Source organism: Falco peregrinus, chromosome 5 (genome assembly GCF_023634155.1).
Source record: "Falco peregrinus isolate bFalPer1 chromosome 5, bFalPer1.pri, whole genome shotgun sequence".
NCBI classification, from domain to species: Eukaryota; Metazoa; Chordata; class Aves; order Falconiformes; family Falconidae; genus Falco; species Falco peregrinus.
The window spans coordinates 57,594,028-57,617,307 of NC_073725.1; the positions used below are offsets into that span (position 1 = coordinate 57,594,028).

Sequence of the window (23,280 nt, forward strand, 5' to 3'; positions counted from 1 at the left end):
CAAGTGTCTTTTCTATACCAACTACTATGTTTCCTATCCGTAGAGTTACGATGGCTACAGCTCTGGGAGGTGACAGCAGCCTGTGTTTATTCATTCTCCCAACAGGCACGATACACATACAGGAACTCTGGGAGAATTTCAAGCAGGGTCTAAAGTGAATTGAATAAGCTATAAAAATTTTCTGCCTTGATCTTTCCACCTATAAACTACATGTCTTTGATTCATTCTTGACTGCAAAATTATTTTTGATCCTTGCAGGATGGTGCTGAAAAATGCAAGGCTTGGCCCTTATTAGTTTCAACTTCAGGTATTGTTTGAGTAGGAATGAGTTTATCTGTGATTGTTTTTAATCAATAAAATGTACTTATCTGAAAGTGGAGTTTGATAAGAATCAAGTACAGCATGAAAAAACTCGTTAATCTGTTGTTAATGAAAAGTTTTATCTGGATGACAACATCTTGCTTCTGAGATACTTGCTCTTGAGCATTAGGACACAAACCACTTCAGTATTCATCTTCAAGGAAATCTGCTGTGTGTATAAGTTAACTTTAATAAGCCTTGCAAATGACTCTAGTTATAGTCCTCCAAAGAGGGTGGTTAAGTACTATTACTATTGTGAGAATGAATATGGACTTGAAATCTGTGCAGGGGAGGAAAGCATCCTAAAAATAATTTGCTATTCAGAAACATCCTTCACTTCCATGCAGAGATCTCATGAGGAATTTGTACTGCACTTCATAATCACTAGTAGCCTAAATGAGTCAATGAAATTACATCTGTAAAACTAGACTATGTGAAACCAGATACAATTCCACAGTGCCTGATTCAGTATCCACTGAAGTCAACACATGTTCTGCTGCACTGGGTAGCAGTGAAATTGGAGGATTTTACGTACGTGGTTAAATAAAAGGTGCAAATGGACCAATACCTATGAAACTGACAGTATAATTGAGATTGTGTAGTTGAGCCATCCTTTAAATTCTTTTCTTTTACCCATTGTTCATGTGCCCGTATATGCTTCTATAAAGAATCCTCTGCCAGTTCTTCATGAGGTCTCTGTAAAGGGCCTTAATTGGTTAATGCAGTACCACACCTCGGATTTTGAATATGCACATGTCAAGGATTAAATCAAGCAATAAGTCTGTGGAATAATTACTACAGCTAAATACGCTGTGTCTTCAGTCTCCATGTAAAAACTGTGGTCTGGGCTTCCTCTTGTGGAACTCATGCACAGGGCTTTTGCTGGATCGTTATACATACTCTCATCCATTCACAGTACAGTCCCTCAAACTGCAGTGAATAGCAGCCACCTCGATGCGTTGCTTTCAAACATCAAGTACTTATTCTTACAGAGTGAATAATGACACTCCCCAGTGTTTGGAGGTATGGACAAACACAACGGTTGGCACAAAATCATGTGCAAAAGTAACTTCAACAGGTAAATGCATATTTAGGGGAAGGAAAACATCGTTGGTGTTATAATGCCATCTTAATAAAAAGAACAGCGACTTTATCTTTTAATTCATGGTACTATGGCATTTTATATTATCGGTACTTGGTTAAACATTGCTGGAGATTTTGTGATAACAGAGTACCTGCAATGCTAAGTAGAAAGGGAATGACCTTTAGAGCACTGACATTGTTCAGACGTCCTTCCAGTAGGTAGGTCTAGTGCTCAAGCTGAGACTTTTTTTTTAAAGTGATATGTTAATGTGTTATTGTTGTGTTACTTGGAGGTTTACATTGTAAACATCTCCCACCTCATTAGCAGCATTGCACGTGACTCTTGGCTTTCTTGGCAAATAGGTTGCCATTTATCTGACCCAGCTTACTGTTCTTAATATTTCTGAATCTAATTAAAGAGCCACAAGATTTCTTATTGGCAAAAGTATAATTGCGCCAGCAGGCTTAACAGTGCTAGGTCTAACATGAGCTGCTGCAGTTGTATTGCATGTGCCTAACTGATGGCCGTAGATGCAGTGACTCTTCCTGTCCCGTTGTTTCTGCTTTGCCAACCTATGCTGACGTACAAATGTGAAACAGCTCTTTGGGGGCGCAAAAATACTTGGCTGCCCTGCTACTTAAAATAACCAGTTAGATGCTCAAAATCTACTGCTGGGAGCAAAAGGATTGGTAGCATTGTAGTTGCCCATGGAGTGAAAGTGTGAGTACTTTCACATCCCATTAAATTATATAGCCAGTGTAAGTCAGGATGGCTGGACCACTGTCAATATAGTCATCCTAAGTTATGTCAAAGGTCTGGCCTATCTGTTCTCTAGCTTGTTGGCATGTCTAAGATGATGTGATGGTAAGGAAGCATGGTAGTTTGGCTATCACTGTTTTTGAAGGAGTTCACCTGTGTAAAGCTGAAGAACGCAGTTAAATCTAAGTTCATGTCGGAGTGCAACTGAGATCAGAGGCGGATACTCAAACTGAGAATAAAAAGTGAACAATCTCAGTATGTAGGAGTATGGAATACAGTTGAAATAATTTATATTTTGCAATGAACTGAAATGAATGTGCAGTTGAATTTAACCTGACATCAAGGGAAATAAAAAAAACCCATTAATTGGCATACTGGTTATAACTTATCAAAACAGCCAGGGGCCTAGCAGAGCACGGAAGTAGTGCTTCTCCGTCAGGTCAGAAACTAGTTAATAGGAAAAGGGGAATAAACTCGCTTTTCCCTTTACCCTGCTGTATGTGTCTTGAGTGATTAATCTGTGCTCTGCCTCAAGCTGTTAATCTGCAGTGGTGACATTTCAATTATAAAAGGCATTTTGTCCATCCCCTCTGGAAATTCTGGATTTGTCAGTGCTAAAACATCACTAGTACATGAATGCAACTTCACTGATAACTGCACAGATAAACCTTGTTTGCTTTTGAGAAACAAATTTAGAGGCTATGGTTCTATCTACAAGCATGAACTTCAATGCAGAAAGAACAGCAGCCGTGCGCATTTTCCATACACAAACAACTGAATTTGAGAGAACCCTGCCTTGATGGAAGGATGGGCAACAGGGGGACTAGGGAAGGCAACGATTCTTCAAACTTCCCTGTTTTTTCTAGAGAAAGGTGAGGAGTGAAAGTAGCAACATTAACGTTCCCATTCTGCTCTTGAGTGGATTCTCCTACCCTGTTATCTTGCACCCTTGTTCCCAATTTAAGGAGGTCAGATAACATGAGGGTGGTTATTCCAGTATCAACTTCTCTGTGCTATTTAAAGCGAAGTATTTCTTGCTATTTGGGCTTGTTTTCTTCTGATCTGGTTGCTGAAGAATATAATTGATTCTTACATCCTCATGCTTTGTTTATTTATAAACTGTTGTTTCCTTTCTCCTAACTAATACCGCCTTCAAAAAAAATTCAATAATCCACTAATGTCTCTTTTCTGAAGAAATTTATCATTCTTACGGCTTTCTTCAGAAGTGACTTCAGTTTCTCTTCATTTTTGTTGCGAGTGGTTACATTTTGACAATTGCAGCATTCCAAGCCTCTGTATCTGTTATGAGTTTATAGGGAATATGCAGCAGGTTAGGAAGGCAGAGCAAGCCTCTCCTCCCTGGCTCACCAGTTACATTCTGCATTAATGGAAAAGCAGCCTTTATGTGTTATTTGATCCTTTGTTTTCTGTGAAGAGTCATACTAAGGAAACAATTCTTGGTTACATTTTAAAAACTTTATTTCCTTCACAGCCTCTTGGTTAAGTGAGACCTTTGTTCAGGATGGGTCCCTCTAGCATGAGCTCCTTAGGGGCAGTAAAATTCCACCGCTACCTTGTGGCCATCTGATTTAAAGACAACAAACTACCAACTGGATGACAATTCTACATACCTTTATTTTTAAATGGACTGGTATTTCCACCGTACTACATTTGGATGTTTCCTGACTGCAAACTATTCAGATAAATTTGCAAGATTAGACTCTAAAACGCAGGCCAACAACACTGTACATTTGAAGGGATTCCCACATTGTAAATGTTTTTCAGACAAGTTTATATTTAAACCCTGTCTTATTTAGAGATTTTTGTGATCACATTTCTAATACAGGTACTGTCAATACAGAGTATTCAAAGGTGATATGATAGAGTAAGATTGGTTTTAAAGGCAGTGTATTAGAGTGTTCGCATTGTAGGTTGAGAGTCTTCAGGACTAATTTTTTAAAGGTTTTTCTTCACAATAATAAGTAGAAATTTTAGAAGTATAAACCTATGGGAGTTAGGGCTGTGAGAAATCACTGGGAATATTTGAAATGTTCATTAGATGACAACATTTAGTAACGTTTTATAGTTTAAAGGGCATTTCAAATAAAGTATTTGTACTGTTAAAACAGTTTAAGATCCTGGGCATGCAAAAGCTATTTGACTTCATTAAGTCTCTGCTGAGATACCGCCTTGATTGCAGAATGAAGGCACGTTTTAAATGAGCCTTCTTTTGATTTTGATGAGCAATTCACTTCGCTCGTCACATGCAGGTAAAATATAATCCTAAAACCTCCCTAAACCCTCCCAACCGAAAATAAAAAAGCAAACCACAACCCAAAACTTCAGCCAACGTAACAAATTTTCATTTTTTTTTTAATGGAATGCTCTGCAAGCGTGTTTGTGCACACCGGAGCGCGGTACCACCGCAGGGCCGGTAGATGCGGACGGGGTATGTCAGTTTCATGGATTCCTTTGGACTCTGCTTTGAAGTTTCCCGTTTTTTTGTTTTGCTTCCGATTTGCGGTCCCTGTCCAGCGGCTTCGGTGTCCCCGGGCCCCCGCGGGCAGGGGCGCCCCCGCGGGCAGGGGCACCGCCGCGGTCCCGACGTGGGGCGACCCGCCCCCCGGCTGCCGCCCCCGCACAACCCCTCCCCGTGGGGGCAGGACGCGGGGCCGCTCGCCGCGCAGCGCTCACCCGGCCGGGCCGGCGGCTCCTTCCCGGGGAGGCCGGGCCTGCACCCCCCTCCAGCCCCGGCCGCGGGGCGCGGGTGAGGGCCGTGCGGCGCCATGGCCGCTCCCTGCTACTTGGGCTGGGATTTCAGCACGCAGCAGGTACCGGGGCCGCGCCGCTCCCCTCCCCCGGCCGGCGGGGAAGCCCCGGCGCCTGCCTGGGGCCTGCGGGGCTGGGCTGGCGCCGCCGCAGCGGCCACCCCCGCGGGGCTGCAGGGCGGGGGGTGCGCGGGGGCCTCTGCCCGCAGCGAGGGAGGGGAGCGGGCCTTCTCCTGCCCCCCTCGCCCCTTGTCTCTCACCCAGCGGCGGTTCCGTGCCGCAGGGCTTCCGCGTTGGCAGCGGGGCCGCCTGGGCGCTGCGCCCGTTGCCCGGGCTGGGCTGACGCCCGCCGCCTGCCGCAGCGCTGCGAGGTGGTTCCCAGCCCTTCACGTGTTGCATTGCTCCTCTCCTTCCCTGCGCCTGCATAAGCATGGCCCTCCTCCCGTTCTGTTTCTTCTGTCTCATGTCTGAAGCTGTAGGCAGCGTGTCCTGACACATCCTGCTCCCGCATTCTCCTAGGGATGCGTTTAATCCAGGGAAGGAGTGCTGTGGTCCTGCTCCGTCAGTCAGACTGCCCGGACACCCCGCTGCCCGTGGCATCGGGCAGGCTGGCAGCTGGGGTGTGCGCCTGCATCCAGCCTGCCCGGTGCCCTCCGGTGAGGGAGGATCGGTAGGGTTGTGAACCCGGACGTTCAGGTTGCTTGAAAATTTGATTTTTTGGCCTAATTGGTTATTCCTGCACGGCAAATAGAAAAAGTTGTGCGTAGGCCTGAATATGTTTGAAGTAGGAGTACAAACATCAGTCAGTTCATTACGACAGTACTGAAGGTTGGGAGCTTGAAAAGACACATCCAGGTTAAGTTGATCAAGTGTTTTTTAAGGGGCCGTGCTGCAAACAGAAAGCCAGTTCAGCTGCAGTGGCTCAGAGCTGTTTTCAAGTTAGCGCAGAGCATCAGTTTGGTAGAGTTGTGCCAATGCATGATTACTGGCCCTGCCTACAGTAGCATGGCTTTATTATTTGAATACAGCTCTTTGAGATGACTTAGTCTTTCTAGAATTGTTTTTTGTCTGTTCCTTTAGCAGCAGTTTGCACTCTGCCTTGTTGAAATACGTGCAGAATGGGAGCTACCTTCTCACTTGTCTTCTAGACTGTTCATGTTTTTCTTTTGTACTAGGTGAACTTGAGTGAAGATAGAGGAGGAGAGGTTGTGATACTCTTCTAGTTTGTGCTTGCAAGAAAGTTCACCTTCATAGAGTTACCTGTTTGGGATGTTGCTTTCCATGTGTTGCAGAAGCTTGTGTAATGCCTGCTGAGCTTTGCCAGACTGGTAGTTTGTTTTACTCATCATTTGGGAAGCAGGGAGGGTCCACAAGGTATCCTAAGGGTCTGTTAGGTTCCTTGGTAAGATGGGAAAAAAAAAAAAAAAAGGAGGTGGGGAGGGGAGCATATGGCATCTTTAAACTAAGATACTGTATTCTTTGGAGAAATTGCAAAAATTGGTTACCATGATGTAAGCTATGATGTATGCCTACATTTTGGTATTGTGTGATTAAGGATAGAGAAAATGAGGGAGCGGGGGATGCAAGCAAAGAAATACATGTTACTGATTAGGTGGCATGCTGGAAACTCACATAATAACTTGTTTAATGTAAAGTCGTGCCCATACTTTAAGCAAGTTGTATGGACTGGGGTGTTCTCTCCCATTTCATCTGTTGTGGGAACTGAATTATTACAGAGTTGTCAGTGCTGTTTAATTATTGTTAGTTTTTTTTAACATCCTGCTTTATACCTTCTAGCTGAAAGTCATTGCTATTGATGAACAGCTGAGAGTAATTTATGAAGATAATGTTCATTTTGATAAAGACCTTCCAGAATTTAAGTAAGGCTGTTTCTATTTTACTTGGGTAATACAATTTAGAACTTTGGAGATTGGGGTGGGGGGCTGTTGCCCTGTTTGGTTTCATTGATAAGTGTGGGGGCATGGAAAAAGTTCATGCTATGTTCATGACTTCAGGCTTGTGGCCATGACTGTTTCTTTCTAGGACACAGAAATAAGCACTGCCTTTGTGTTGGGGTGGAATGCTATGATAATAGCAAGTAAATTGCACAAAGGGAACTTCTAAAAGACATTTGGAGACAAATTCAGTGGTTCCAAATCTCACAGTAAGATGTAGGATGACAGTGTTTGTTTACTTCAGTTAATGGACTAGAATTTACAAATGTCATCTTCCATGGTCACAGGTTTCAATCAAGTACACTTATTTACTTGATGGTTTAACAGCTAAAATTGAATTTCATCTTCTAGGTTCAAGCCACTAATGGTGACAGTTAGGAAACTTAAAAATAACTATGAATTACATGGAGCCAATGAGGAGTACCAGCACTGTAGCCTATCACAGATTTACTTCAGGATCAGAGACTTTCCTTGCAAATTATTTACTTTGCAATTGGGTCAAACATCTCTTGTCTCTACCTAGGACCTGGCTTGTACTTTTTTATATTTGAAACACTGATCATATCCTTGCTCTTAACATAAAAGTATAGCAGACTCTCTTCAGTTATTAATAAACTTGAAGAACTTTCCTTGGTGGGCAAAAAATTGCTGAATTTACCAAGAGAAAATACTGTTTTTCTGTAGGACTCAAGGTGGAGTCCATATTCATGGTGACAGACTGACAGTCACTTCTCCTGTGCTAATGTGGGTCAAGGTATGAAAAAGCTTTATATAGTTCAACATCTTCCTTGCTGTTATTGAAATGGAAATGTATTCCAAGCAATAGTGAAACTCATCATTCAAATCAACACAGTCCTTTTGCTTGTATTCTGTTTCTTTTAAGTGTTACTTTGTGTCTTTGGTATGCAAATATGAATGTTATCAACAAACATAGTGGAAGTTGCTAACATTTTGATGGTTTCTTTGTTTGTTTCTTCACTCTCTACTATTATAGCATTGTATGTGTGATAAATCCTCTCTTGACTTTCTCTCATTTGAAAAAGACTATTCTTTTTTACCTCATCTTCTTGTTTCAAATGTAAAAGGGGCAGCTGTCACTTTGCCTAGCTTCAATCTGTGTTTTTGTAGCATCTAGGTTATGTGCACTATTTTTTTTTTTAGCATAAGCTTTTCTGACCAATTGGTGTCTCAACTGGTAAGTGGGTCTCAACTGGTAAGTGGTTAAAGAGCAATTTATTCAGTGATTTCCAGTCACTTTAGTGTTTATTTTGAAATACATCATTCTTTTGCATTTTAAGAGAAGGCCTTCCTTGCTTCTGTGCAGATTTTGCAACACTTTCTTTCACATGGTGCCGTGTAAATTTGTTTTACTACTGCAGTTTGAGTAGTTATTATTTAATAGGTTACAGAACCCCCAGCTGGTGATCCGCAGTAGTTTACAAAGGTTTGGTAAATTTGTTTGCAGTTGGTCTTTTGAACCATAATGAACAGGAACAGTTGTAATTATTAAATTAATAATATGATGATATAGGTTTACAATGTTTCTTGGGAAATTTTGAAGTCTTGCAGTGGTTCATATATCAAGATTATCTGGGAAATGCTGCTTTGAATGAGACTGTGTAAAGATAGATTAATTTTTGGTTTTAAACTTCAGGAAAATGTGGCAAGAACAGAATTAACGTAGGTGCTTAAAGTGCTGGATTTCACTTGAATTAGCCTTATACTAAAGAGACTCTTGAGTTTTCATCTGACACTGGGGGCAGTGGTATTGAGGATACCTAACATCTTGTAGGATGGAGTGCAGAGTGCACCCCATTAGGATTTCGTAGATTTCCAAAAGTAAGAACAGAAAAAAGATAATCTTGCTTTGTATATGGCACTCTTAAAAGTGACTTTTTAATAAATTGGAATTCTCTAACTCTTGCCTCTTATTTAGGTTTCAAAGAATGGATCTTTGTGATTCAGCTTATTTAAAGATGTCCTTTTATTCTCCCCCCCCGCCCCGTGTGATTTAACTTTTCTTTTATGGACTTTTACTTAGTAAATTAATTTATGCAGCTTCTTGAGAAGTCTGTAGTCATTAGCTAATTTTTCATTATCTGCCAATGAACTCTTATCAGTGATGACATGAATTTACTGTTTAATTCCAGAGATTGTGAGTATGCATAATTTGATAGCTCGTTACAGTCACTCCTGATTCTGTTTGTTCTTGTAGGCTCTGGATATGGTTTTGGAAAAGATGAAGTCTTTGGGATTTAACTTCTCTCAAGTCAGAGCTCTGTCTGGTGCTGGCCAGGTTAGTTTATACAGAAAAAAATCGGTCTTACTCTATTTCTTCAATACAGTATATGGTATAATGATAAATATAGTTTAAATAACTGTATTGCAGAAGACCACAATGACATCAAGTAAGACCAAAGCTTCTATATAAGCATCCATTAAAAGACATGTTCCTCAGGGAAACTTAAAACCTGAAACACAAAAAGCAGTCACTGGAAAGGTAGTGGGAGTGGAGGATGAGGTTTACAGTGCAGTTGTTTAGATCAGTGTAGTGCATAACTAGTTGATTTCCTGTTGTTTAAATTCTTTTAACCTACAGATTCTGAAATAACTGGGGCCATTTTGAATTTCAGCATATCAAGGTGCTTGTGGAAATCAGGTAGAAAAAAATTGTGAGGAGCGCAGTTTGCTAAAGGTGTAGTAACGTCCTTGAGCACAGTTTTTGTTGGCTGGGATACAGATCTACCTAGGAACAACAAAAAACAAGTGATGATTGTCTTTGATGCAGAAATGACAAAGATGCTGCCATGATTTAGCCTGTAGTGCATAATACCTTTTTTTCTGAGATTTATAAAAAGCACCCTGACATTTAGTCAGTTAGCCAGTCTCCTAGTACTGTGGTGAAATAAGGAAGTCTTTTATAACTTTCACAGATGATATTTAGGGTGGGGGCAGCACTAAAGCAATAGCTAATTCTGACATATGAGGTTTAAGTTATTCATCTTGATACATCTGGGACTAATTATGCAAAACTCTTGCTTTGATCTCCCCATTTCATTGATTTCAGTTCAAAGTCTGAGCAAAGTGTCTGAAAATCACAGCCGGTATCAAGGCTCTGTTACCAATTCTTCAGTGGAACAGAAGTTAGGGACTGCCAAATAACCCCAGCTTACTCAAATGGAAAAAAGATGTGCATTTTCAGATTGCCAGTATTCTCCTTATTCTACCTATCCTCCAGCAAGTCAGGGGTATCAACTTGGTGTTGTATTCAAATTCTTTCAGATAGAACAGATTTCATGTATCTACCCCCTTCCACATTGTCTTTCTCCCTTTCCTCTTTGAAAAACCTTGTCTATGCTGCAGGTCACTGCAGAGGTGCACTGATGTGCCGGTGTTTGTCCCAGAGAAGGGGAAAACCTGGTCACAATTGTCTACAGAAATGGCAGAGATGTGAAATACAACCTGGATGACACTGTGGTCAAATACCCTGTGCACAGGGTGTTCTGTGTGCACTTGGTGCCATCAGAACTATAGTGGGTCACTGGATGGTGCTTTGCAGTTTGCCTGGTGTGTCCTGGAGGCGCATAGCTAGAGATGCCTGGCTTGAGGAAGCTGCCTGAGAGGTGGAGCTTAAAGAACCTTCTCGGTGTTATGCAGTCTGTTAGTGGTGACTGGGGTGGTCATGTAACTGAAGAATCTGAGGGCTGTGCTGAAATTGCACAGAACTAACAGTTGTGGCTGTGGAGCCCTAGTTACAGCTCAGATTGCCCTCAAAGAAGTATCTGATGCCATTAGCAGTATAATAATAGTTCCCACTAGAAGTTGCTATAGTTCATATCATCATTGTCTCTTGACTCCTACATTTTCTGGTTTGGTATCTGCTTTGCTCAATGTTAAAGAGTCTTTTAATGAGGCACTTGATTTGAAAAGGTGGTTTTTTTGGTATAGTTTGGAGAGAGTTCTCTGTCCCTTAGAGTTTGAAATTCAGATCAGGATATGAACTTCACGGCTTTGGAGGGCATCTCCAACTTCTGTTTCTGTACTTTCTACAGCAACATGGAAGTGTGTACTGGAAAAAAGGAAGCATCCAAATTTTAAAGACTGCATCACCCGAACTGCCTTTACATCAGTCACTAAAGGTAACGTGCATGAAAGAGCTCTGAAGAGAGAGCTACACTGTCCTTTTTCTGATCCTTATGCACATTACTTTTCTCCTTGCAAACCTTTCCTCTTGTCTGGCTGAGCTGCATGCCCCTTCAGCATACAGTGAAATGTACTAGTTATTCCTTCAGCTCCAAGGCTTTTGACGTTGCCTTTTCTTCTGAGTGACAGTACATACTGCTTTAACAGTTTACAGGTGCCAGTGGGTGTCCCAGAATATTTCTTTGTCAGAGTAACAGCATGTTTGTTCTTTTAGGAAACAATATTTTTGTAAACAACCTGTAAATATTTTGATTTTTTTTAATACATTTGTATTAACAAAAAGATGTAGTGAAAAATACTGTTATATCTGGGTTTCCTTGCAGTGCTTGTGGTTTCATTAGAAAATGTATATTAATAAGAAAAAAAAAGACTAATTTACGCTTAACCTCTGAAAGGATGGAAGTGTAATACTGTGTGGACACAAACCCTGAACAAGTAAGCTGTTGAAACTCAACATTTTGTGTGCGTATGTGTGTGGTTGTTAAGTTTTGAACATAGACTTGGCAAACTTTTGTTTAAAAAGTAGGGAAGAGTCAACTTGCCTCTTGAAGACCCTTCCCTACCTTCCTTCAAGATCAGAAAGGACAATTGTTTGTTGAAAGGGAGACATTTGTGTAACTGATCTGTTAAATGAGTAATTTTGGAAATACCTCATCTGTGCAAAACTCATGGAAACGGAATTAAAATGCTCTCTAGTGATGTACTAGGCCTCAGTTGCGTTTCCAAATGATTATGCCAGTCACAAAAGAGAAATCTGTTAGTAAGGCCGTGGAAAGATAATCTGATTATTTAGAGAGGAGTTCTAAAAAGTGGGGCTAAGCTTTGTAAAAGGGCTTTGGCTACCAATGGAGCATGCCGCAGGGTATGCGAAGTACATACCATGCTGTAGTGTATGTCAAGTAACAGCAGAAAAAGCCTGTTGCTTCCCTCTGGTGTGAAGTTTGGATTTCACCACTGACTAAGAGGCTGACCAGTATCTGCTTGCCCGTAGTTATTGAGAGGAAACCAGAAGGCACGTCAGCGAACTGAACTGTGAGCTCATACGTAGGTCTGCTGCATTGCTAGTACTCTAGCAGGGACTTCTTAAAGATCAGAATTACTAATAAAGGATATTGTTCGCTACAGGCTTGTTTTTCTGTCAGTAACAGCCCCATCTGGATGGATTCCAGCACAGCTTCCCAGTGCAGCGCTCTGGAGAAAGCCGTGGGGGGAGCACAGCACTTGGCGAGTATCACTGGTTCTAGAGCCTATGAGGTAAGGAGCGGGTGGGAAGAAAGTCCTTAGCAGAGTCTTGTGATAGAAACAGTTCTGCCATTACAGTGGTGCTGCAGCAGATGACGACCAGCCCTTAACGATGAAAAAGAGTTTTGGAAGAAACTCCAATGGTCAGTGCTTTGCAGCAGTCTTACAAAGGAAGATGTGGAAAATGTCAAGTGAAATTAGGCAAACACTGGAAATTCTGCTGCAGGAAGCAGATAGGGTGAGCTGTTACATTTGGCCAGTGGTTCCAAAATACAGTGTGTGGTGGCCATGTTTGCAATCTCAGGGCCTGGTTCACCCCTGGGAGCTCCTGTGTAGCCATGTTTCCATTGGCAAGGCAATCCAGTTTGGGTTACAGGTTTACTTGGAGTTATGAGGCCCCTGTTCTTGGATTGCTGCTCTAGGTTACTTCTGCAATTAAAAGATTGGCCTTTAATATTCCCTGAAAGCTAACAAGTGGCTGGCTGTTGACCTAAGAGAATTTTCAGAAGTTTGTGATGCTATCAGAGAGTCCTTTGTTACTTATCTCCTGTTCCTGACACTTCCCTCTCTTGTAACCGTGACAGTGAGTTATAAAGTGGGAGCAGGGCTGTCCTCCGGGCATCTCAGCACCTGGACCTGGCTACTCTTACTGTTGGTTCAACAGAATAAGGCTCTAACCTCCCAAATTACTGATTCCGGTTTTGAATCACTATGCAAGGTTTATGGCCAATGTTGAAATCGGACTTTGCATGCCAGTGATGGTTTATTTTTAACTTGCTAACGGTTAAAGTTTCAGTGTTACAAGTTTTTTGTTATTTGATATAATACAGGCGTGAAAAATAATTATTCTTACAACTCTCATTAGCCTGTGCTGGAGTTGCTTCCAGTATGAAACCTCCTGCTTTGGTCCCAATTCAGCTGCCTCACAGAGGTACGTAGGTTGGGTAGCTTAAACCTTTTCAAGGGTTTGAAGGCAGTAGTTGAATTGTGGTGGTTCCTGTGCATAGAATGTGTGGTTCATTCCACTGAACTGTCATTTCTGAAATGTAAATTATGGATAGTAATGCTTTTTCACATGCTTTTTTTCCCAAAAGGTGAGCAAAAGTCTCTAATGAGACTATGCGTTATAGCCTGTTTAGTGCAGATTGCCTGCTGTGCACCGACTTTCATCATGCATCGGCAAATTAAGTATCCAAAGTGCAATGTACTGAACTCATTACACAGAGTTAATGATTATTGACTCCATTTAGGGTTTGTGTTTCTAAGTATTTGCATTTCTTTCTCAGCGTTTTACAGGAAACCAGATAGCAAAGATTTACAGCCAGAATCCTGAGGTCTACATGCAAACTGAGGTTGGCTCAACTTCAATACGCTTGGAAAACACAGTTGGAAATCTTTTAAAATTAGTTTTGTGGGGATGTTTTTACAGACTTTTTTTACTAAAGAGTATTTCGATTCTTGTGTTTGATTTTAAGATTAAAATTGAAAATTTGATTGTTTTATTTTTTCTTTGTTTTGTTAAATTATTAGTTGCTAGGCAGATAAAAATTGGGCATCAGTTCTATCTTGAATGTTACATGTCACACAGCAGGCTCCGTTGGATCTCATCTTTGTGGAAGACGTTATAAAAAGAAATAAAGGCTTTCATTTGGGTGGTAATAAATTGTATTTACAGCAGTTTGAACACAGGTGGGTAGTTAAGCACACAGGTGAAATTTTCACACTTAGAACTGGCTATTTGAATGCAGAAATGTGATGGCTCTGCCATACAAAGCTAGCATCAGTGTGGATGTGCGTAGGAAAAAAACCCTGCAGCTGATGCTAGACTTTTTCCATAGTTTTTCCCTTGAGGAGCTACTTTAATTCTATTGTTACAAATGAATTGCACTGTGTAGTTTGTTTCCTTCTTAGTTTTAATTTTGAGAAATCAGCTTCAGTTCCATTATTGTTCCAGTTTGAGTCTGCATCTAGCTGAGACTAAAATGCCATGGTTTGAAGCAAGGTGAAAGCTCCATGCAAATATGATGTAAATGAGAGAAGGACTGCTGTCCTGTGATTAGAATATGCTAAACATCTAGACCTGTGAAGTCAGGCAGCTCCTGGCTTTCTATTACTGCAGTTGTTGATAGCATTGATCATGGGGTTTTTTGTGGTTTTTAAAATCTCACCCCTGTCTGAAACAGTTAGTTTCATGGGGATGCGAGCTGCAAAGTTGACTGTATTTTGTGGGAGAATGCTTAATTTTTTAGTATTTTTTTCTTTCTTAGTGCATTTTTATTGTATAACCTTTGCACTAGTAAGGTATGGGATGAAACAGAGCCCTAATACAGTCTGATCATAAGCTTAAGACTAAATTTAGAGAAAGATATGTTAATGGGGGGAAAGTAGGTCCACGGAACTGAGAACTAGTCAGACCAATTTCAGACTTCGAGGGCTGGTTGCATTGATGGCACCTTTTACCGATAAAGGATATGCAAGATAATGTGTTCAAGCACAAAATATCTCTATGTCAGAGTTGCTCTTGGGGGCCATCAAGAAGCACTTAGCAGCCTGGCAGTCTCAATGATGTGGAAGGTGGATGTTCCTCATTCTGTAGGTCAGCTTGCTAAACTGGCTGAATCACAGTTTAACTTCATCCTTTTCCTTCCATTTCAGGCAGCTAGTGCCCACTGGGGCACCACAGAAGGTAGGCCTTTGCTATCTAAGCACAGTATGATATATTCTTGGGGAGAGACACCTGAAGAGCAAGCGCATCATTAAGTTTCCTGGCAATTATAATCACCTCTTAGAGCTCTGCCGATAGTCCGTCTTTGAATGCTGTGTGAAGCAGTGATTTTGTGATCATTAATACAAACCCTGTCACTGCTGGCTGGCTCGACCAGTAGAGATTAGATTCTGGTTAGTTATTGGGTGATAATCATATTTCTTCTGAATTAGTCAGAACACACCAGAAGGAATTTTGCAGCTTCTTGGGAACAGATACTACCTGATCGTGCAGAAAGCTTGGTGGTAGGCAGTTAGCTTGGTAGTTTGTATTGCAGATTTGAAGTGGAGGCAAATTTGTGTTGGATCAGTGCTTTGTGTCATGCGGCTGGGACATTTTTGGGCCAGTAGTAGAAGCCCTGCAGCTGGATTTAATGCGTTTATTGGAACATACCCTGAGGCAAAGCTGCAGGTTGTGGTTCAGTTCAGATCAAAATCAGCTGATTATTACCAGCTCCTGAGAGTAATTCCTGGGAGGTCTGGGATCTCAGCTGGGAGGGAGGTGAGATTTCACATAAAGGTGCTAGCAGAGCCTTGCCAGAGATGCTCAAAAGCTTATGGGTCTGTGCTCTTGGTGGACCAGTGCATGGTTTCTGGGCACTTCCCCTGTTGTCAACATACAGGGTTATGTTGTTTTTTGGGGTTTTTTAGTTTGTTTGTTTTGGGTGTTTTTTTGTTTGCTTGTTTTTTTTCTCTTAGAAAGTGTTTTTCCTTGAAATGAAATTCAGTGATACACCGAAGCTGTGAATTAATTCATAATAACATAGAGTATGCTAATATACTGGGTGTATTTTGCATGTTTCAGAATGCAAAGCTATTAAGAGCTTTTATCACGGGGTTACTTTTAGATTGGTATCTGCTGTATTATTTAGGTAGTATGATAGAACTGAATAATTCTTCTTGGTGTATTTTTGTGTGCTTTTGGTGCCTAACATTAAGCATCTATTAACATTTGCTGCTTCAAATTACTTAATAATTTACTTTCTTTGAAGTGACTATTGATGGGACTCACTATTTCACACTTTTTCTTTCAGAGAATCTCCTTGGTTAGTAGTTTTGCAGCTTCCCTTTTCCTAGGAGCTTATGCGCCCATCGATTACAGTGATGGTAAGTGTGTGGGCTTTTCTCATAGCAACAATTCAACAAGGAAGTTTTCCTTTCCATCCCTATCTTACATAAAAGGGGAACAAGATTTCTGCTATTTATTTTCAGTCTTCAATGACAAGTCTGATAGATTTTAAGCTGTTACTCCTTTCAATTTGTTGTTCCTCTCGATTGTGCTGTCAGCTGTGCTTATTTATCCCCATCATACCATGATTCCCATTTCTGTAAAATGGATCCACAGAAAATATTCTTAAATGAAACTGTAACCTTTTTTCATTAGTTTATGATGTATAAAGGAATGTTGAAATACCTATTTAAAAGCATAAAACATTGTGAATTTTTAAGCTAGATTTCATAGTTCTGATATTGGTTCTTGGTTTTGCTGGTTTAGGTCTGAGTAGCACAGGGTATGAACAAGATGTATGTTGTGATTTTTTTCCCCACCACTTAGCTGGGGTATGGATCTGCAACAGAAATATCTTTTCAAAATGAAAAAAAAAGCATAAACCAATTAAAAAAAATCCTAAACTCAGTTAAAAAAAAAATTAAACTTCCATATCTCTCTATGCATCATAACAAAGACAAAAAAAATAAAGAGGCACTAGCCTTGTCACTTCTGTTGTGTGTTACCTCAGTTATTCAGCTTTTAAATGGCGATTTTAAATGGCAATTACAAAGGAAACCATTTTCCTGGGAGCTGTGCTGTTATTTCTAAATAGCGGTTTTGATTCCTGCTCTGAAACTAAGAGAAGATATATTTCAGAGCTGAAAGGTTAGATAAGGCTGCCAAAGGACTTTTTGTATTGTAGAGCCATAGCTGACACCCATGGGTTAAGACCAACTCATTTTTTTTCTCCTTCGTTGGTCCATGAAAACTCAGGGAAAGGCAAGTCATCTCAGTTGGCGCTAATGGACAACTTATTCAATAGCAGATCTTCCAGTTATGCTTGAGACCTTAAAAATTGCAAGGCAATCCATGCTTATTTTGCAGCAGTTGTGGGATTATTACATCTATCTTCTGGTCCTTCTGTTAGCCATGTATTTTCACAGGTGAATTTTATTTTTTTTTATATTGTGGGCAGCAGTAACTCTTTGGAGATTTGCACTTTGCTCATCATAGTCCCAAATACTGAGCGCTTCAGCTGCTCAGCAGAACTGACTCCATGTACTGTATTTCTGAGAGATTGTGAGGTTTTCAGGGTGCTTCTTCTGATAAAGAAACATGTTGATTTTTTAATGAGAGTGAAGTGTTTATTTTGATTCAAATATTTTAAAATGTAAGCATTAAACCTCTGGGGTTTGGGGTTGGGTTGAGGTTTTTTTGTTTTGGTTTTTTTGTTAATGTTACTTCTGCCTTTTCTGCTTGGAAGCAAGTTGGGGAAAGCCGTGCTTCTTCCGTTTCAAAACACGAAAATTCCTGGGTTTCATTGAAAACAAAAACATTTTAAACTAAAGAAAATGAAAATTTACTTCATTGGAAAATTTTCTTAGAAAATGTATTGCATTTTTCAAGCAAGTGTAGGAGAGCCTGTTCTATTACACCTCTGGATATTTACAGAACTTGAATAAATGTTATCTACTGTTCAAAGCATGTAAGATTATTAAATCTTTGTGTCAAAAAAGATAAGAGAACTCAGCAGGATGTTATAGTTCTCTTTACAAGACAAAAGGCTTTTCGCCATTGTAAGCTATATTTTGTCTTGTTCATTCCTTTCTTCTGTTAACATAATAAGAAAGAATTCTAATTCCAGTAATAAAATATAATTATAAAGTATGTGGTAGTTATTTGGATCCAGCTGAAAAACTTGTTTTCTTGTCATCTATGATTTCTTGCAATTCACTTCATCTTTTACATTGCACCTGTATATTGTAGTTTAAAATGCATCTCTCAAAATAATGTTCAGATAATAGACCTGTTCTTCATTTCTGCAGGTTTAACTTCAGGTCATACCGTCTTTAAAAGACCCTGTCAAATTGTTTAGCTCTGCACAATAACTTATCTCTCTAAATTTGCAGGTTATTGTAGGAAATGTGCTATTCAGTTTCAGGATTTTTTTATTTTCTTTTTAAAGGTCCTATCTCATAAAGTTCAAATCACTCCTCCTGAATGGCTGAGCACCCTGGGTGATTGATTTTAAAAAAATCAAATTACATTCTGGGGGAATGAAGAATGATTTTCATTTGTATTGTGCAGATGTTAAAAGTAAGATACGTTTGGGACCTAAACAACTTGAACACTTGAGGCATTGTTTCTTTTAGAAGACACCTTAAAGAACAGCAATTCAGCTCTTGACCTAGAGAAGCTTTATCTTTTGAAATGCTTTTCTAAGAGCCTTAGGCAAATCATAGCTTAGCATACTTGTTTTTGTTGTTCTATCAAACAAGGATGCTTTGAACTGAAGCCTTTTCAAAAGGAAGCATGGTGGGTTGAATTTACTCCTAATGTAGCTTGCATGGTGCCAGCAGTTATGCTGCTTATGATTTTAGCTCACTGAAAAGGCAATCCAGACTACTGTAATGCAGATGCACTTAACTGTTTATAAATGCAAATATTGATCTTTAGTTAGTTGATTAATAAAACCAGTTAGTCTGCATCATTTGGTCTTTGTAATGAAAATGTTTGGGTTGCTGGGTTTTTTTTCTTTTTTTCTTTTCTTTTTTTTTTCCCCCTCTGCCCTGTGTTGAAACACTTATACTTTTGTATATGTACTAAGTATTAGCAAGTCCTGTTGGTGCTCCTGGTCATTTTATGTTAAGTCAGTGATGCTTGCAGTGAAATACTGAATCCTATCCATCCATGTATTGACCCTTTCCTCGGTCTTTACTAGACAATGGTCTTGGCTATTGACTTTCATTGCTGATGGGATATCTATTTGGAGTGACAAGTTGAAGAGCTGCCTTTGATATCCTCCCCCCTCCTCCTTAGTTCTCAGACTATTACTTATTTTATATGTTAAACTTAGTGGCGTAGATCATGACCGGAGGTGCTTGAGTAAGGAACTCTCTGTGCATCACTCCTATAATCAAAGGAGAAAGAGGAGCCATTCCAGGGAGCATTCAGCTCTGGTTTGTATTTTCCACTGACTAGAGATTCTCATAAAAGTGCCCACAGTTGGGTAGGATGAATTCAGGCCAACAGATTAATAGTTCTTGTAGAACAGTTGTTTCACATCTTTTAAATGAGTTTCTGAGGGCGGGGTAAATTAGCTCATCTTTCTTTTCTCAGAGCTTATTAAAGTCTTTGTGCCACACTATCTACCAGTCAATAAACTGAAGTGTTGTATCTGTATCATATCAACTCAGACCTTTTCAGTTATAAAGGTTAGTGTTTTTCCAGTTTTAGGCAGAAGAGATTGGAGGCTGTCCTTATGTCTTGCAAAATTGCATTGGAGGGCACTGGTTAAATGTTTCTCTAGGCTTGTGGGGTGGGGAGGAGAAAGGACTTTTTCCAAAAAACCACAGAAACAACTAATCTTTCTCTAGTGAAATGCCTATTTATTTAAAGATTCTGTTGCTCGCTGATTGGTTTAATTTAGTGAAGGGGTTCTTGGCCTTTTAAATTGGGGACTTTCCAAGGAAAATTTATAGATGTACATATTTCCTTATAGAAAGCCTTGTTATGCCTGCGGGCATGGAACACTTGGCTGCTCACACCCTCTGTCTCTGGGAAATGCAAACAGTGATGCTGGGCTCAGTTTGCCTTGGAAGGACTTGGTTTACCCCTGGAAGGAGGGAATGGATAGATTTAAGAGTATTCTCACATAGAGAACTGAGAGAAACTGGATTAAATCTGTTTTTTTCTGTGGGTGGTAGCAATTTTGACAGCAGAAAAGGGAAATGCACCTTTTGCATGTGATAGGTGTGTTGCACTTTGTGCTCTGTCAAATTCCTGCTGTTGCATCATAGGCCAAATAAAGCTGTGCATAATTTAAGTGTGTTTAATTTGCCTAAAATGGGATTGATAGATTTTAAGAAATTTAATTCTATTTTTTGTGTTGTTAAGTATAATCCAAATATCCTACTGTTTGTCTTGGGTTATTCCAGTGTCTCAGCTGCAACACTTTCTGTTTACGAGACTGTGTGAAGCACTAGGTCCAGACCTTGTTGATGGTGCTTAGGATTGGACTGCGCAAATATATACTTTTTTTATTAAATGTTATTAAATTAATTATTAAACCTATGTGAAAAAGGCTGCTGGGAATTGAAAGGGTGGGCTCATTTGTGCATGTGTAACCAGCAGTAGTGTATGTGTGTGGAGTGTGTTGCAGATGTATACCCCTTGTCAGAGTAAGAGCATTGCTAGAGCCTTGTGATGTGCTAGCTGAGATGTCGGTTGCATCCCTTCTTTTCCTCTGTGTCCCAGCATTGCAAGCATAGTCTTGTTCCACAGACACTGCATGTGGAGTCAACTTCACAGTCTTTGTGTTTTAGAAAGCTTAAAGATGTACTGAATGGAAGTGAATTTCAGGTTTTCCACTGTACTCAGCTAAGAACGTGGCTGTGTTTCTGAGATAAGTGTCGTGGGCTAAATGGTCTTTGAAATGAAAATGTTGTTAATCTAGAATAAGACTGATATGTCCCTGAACAGTACTAACCAGAAACACATACAGATTTTCAAGTCTAATGAAATGTGCAATTAAAGTCATCTTAGTAACGTAAAAGGGGTGTGGAGTGCTCAGTATGTTATGTAGATTCAGCCACTAACCAACTTCAATTAACTTCTAAACCAGCAATGAAATAATGAGGAAAAAGCAATGAGAAACCAAACTGAAACTGACTGCACAGGTCTTCCCCAGGTCTAGTTGTGGATCTGGTGAGGAAATAGGTGACCAAATCAGTTATCTAAGTTTTTTCAACCTATAATTCATTTCACAGAATCTAGACTTTAGGGGTGTTGCATGTTTGCAGGTGTCGCAGATTTCAGTTGGGCTGTTCATCATTTCTGAAAATCATGACTGATATTCAAAGCTGGACTTTCTAAACTAGCCTCAAAATTAGAGGCTACATTTGAAAATTTGATCTCTTGCCATTTTTTGTGGATTTCTAAGCTTTATTTTGTCATCTCTGCAGAAGGAAACATTGATATATGGAGGAAGATTAGTCAGCATGGATTTTAATGCTTATGTGATACACCACTCCTGCCTTTGAGTAAAGCCGTACCACCCAGGGGGAAATTTCTTCCTTGTTAGGTCTCATGTGAGCACACCACACCTTCAGGTGACATTCCTGCATCACCTTTAGAGAGTTGTAGTGAAGCCTTTGTCTAAGGTGGATGATTTGGGGAGGAGTTGATGGGGAAGCATCCATGTTCTTTCGCTTTTAACTTGGGAATAACTGAATTGTCTAGTACATTTTGCATCAGAGCAGCCTTTTCTGCTGCCTTTACAGGTGAAAGCAATCCAGAGGCTGAATTATCAGTATACTTTATGCTTAGGAGAGCTGAAACCATTCTCTTTGAATGTAAAACACGCGTCTGTGTAAATTTTCTGTTGCCTGTAACAAGGTGAAATTTTCTGATACAACACTGTCTTGTGTTTAATCATATATGTTTCCTGTTTTGGTCTGTCTTGTAGGTTCTGGTATGAACTTGCTGCAGATTTGGGAAAAGGTATGGTCACAGTCCTGCCTTGATGCTTGTGCACCTGGATTAGAGGAGAAACTAGGATACCCTGTACCATCCCATTCAGTCCTGGTACGTGCCTGTCTAGAAGAGTTTCAAACAACAAACAGGGCTTTGTGCTGAGAGTTCTGCTAATAGCACTTGCTTGGAGTGTATTTGTGTGTGCACGCAAGCGTGCATGCATGCTTATATCCTCAGAGTTATGCTGCTTGATTTAATATTTTCAGGTGTGTTGTCAGAGCAAAACCAGACATCTTAGAAAACTACTAGCTGGTGTTGGGCATAGCTTTTGTCATTGATCTCCTTGGATTCTTGCATGCCCTGGGCTATGGTGAGAAAAGATTTGGTAGCTGCTGCAGTGATAAGAATCTTTGGGGTCCCCTCCTGTGCCCACAAGCACCTGGTCACTGCAGAACTGTGCACAGTATTTATTACTGCAGAAACAGAACCCAACATCTGCATTTCTTGACAGAGACCTTGTTTTAAGTGGTTTGTGGAGTTAATGAGGTAATCTTTGTGAATAATTTGGGATATTTAAAGCTTCTCAGTTCACGTAGCATAATGGTGAAATCAAATCAAGCTGCACATCTCTTAGAGTAAATGAATTTAGTCTTACTACCCACCACAAAAAGAGCTATTGCTTTAGCTGGTACACGTGTAAGAGGGTGTACATACTGATCACCCGATCCCTCTGAACTCAGTGCTCATCTTCTGTAATGGAGAGGAACATATTAAAAGTCCCTGTAGATGTCCTTGTATTTCTTACAGACATTTTTTTTCCTCCTGTTTTTTCTCTATAGGTATCAAATATCGCTTAAAAGAATACAGTTCTTGACCCCTAAAATAATAGGGGTCATATTCCAGCATTTGATGTTGTGATGTATATTAATGTTGTGTTTCCTCTTATGTTTGCATTGAATTTCTAATTTCTGTGTATTAATATTCATGTATGTGTGCAAAACAGATGGATGTGTTTGGGTTACTTGATGTGAATAACTGGAGAAAGACCCAAAGTTAAAGTGCTGCTTAACTTACTGTAAAATCTGATCTGAGATATTTCTGTGAGGTTCTCAACAGTGAAAAAAATAGAGTTAAAAATCTTTAAAATCTTCATTCATACCTTAAATACCCAGAAATGATTATTGTAGCTGCTCTGGTGTTTTCAGTTCTCTGTGACAACAGATTATGTCATATATTCCAAGATTACTTTCAGGTTTTTTGAGCTTTTTTCCTCTCTATCTTTCTTTCTTTCCTTAGGGGCCCGTTTCTCCATATTATAATCAGCGTTACGGGTTTAGCCCAGACTGTAAGGTAGTAGCATTTACAGGAGACAATCCAGGTGAGATGATTAAATGTATAAGATTCAGTGAATATGATTATGTATGTACTAAAATTCTAAATCAATCTCGTTGATTCTCAGAT

General features: G+C 40.0%; 1 protein-coding gene across 3 annotated transcripts in view; it reads left to right on the plus strand.

Annotated features, from left to right (window-relative positions):
- The first annotated feature begins 4,850 nt into the window (after nucleotides 1-4,850).
- XYLB (xylulokinase) overlaps nucleotides 4,851-23,280 on the plus strand; it is an 84,474-nt gene continuing 66,044 nt past the window's right edge. The window contains exons 1-10 of one of the 3 annotated variants that reach the window (XM_055804632.1): nucleotides 4,852-5,034; nucleotides 6,769-6,851; nucleotides 7,611-7,680; nucleotides 9,142-9,222; nucleotides 10,979-11,065; nucleotides 12,255-12,383; nucleotides 13,658-13,723; nucleotides 16,169-16,241; nucleotides 21,812-21,930; nucleotides 23,116-23,197. In XM_055804632.1, the coding sequence (XP_055660607.1) occupies nucleotides 4,990-5,034; nucleotides 6,769-6,851; nucleotides 7,611-7,680; nucleotides 9,142-9,222; nucleotides 10,979-11,065; nucleotides 12,255-12,383; nucleotides 13,658-13,723; nucleotides 16,169-16,241; nucleotides 21,812-21,930; nucleotides 23,116-23,197 (835 nt within the window). In that variant the 5' untranslated portion in view covers nucleotides 4,852-4,989. Of the gene's footprint in view, nucleotides 5,035-6,768; nucleotides 6,852-7,610; nucleotides 7,681-9,141; nucleotides 9,223-10,978; nucleotides 11,066-12,254; nucleotides 12,384-13,657; nucleotides 13,724-16,168; nucleotides 16,242-21,811; nucleotides 21,931-23,115; nucleotides 23,198-23,280 lie in introns of all 3 variants that reach the window. The other 2 variants (XM_055804634.1, XM_055804633.1) reach the window with 2 other exon arrangements.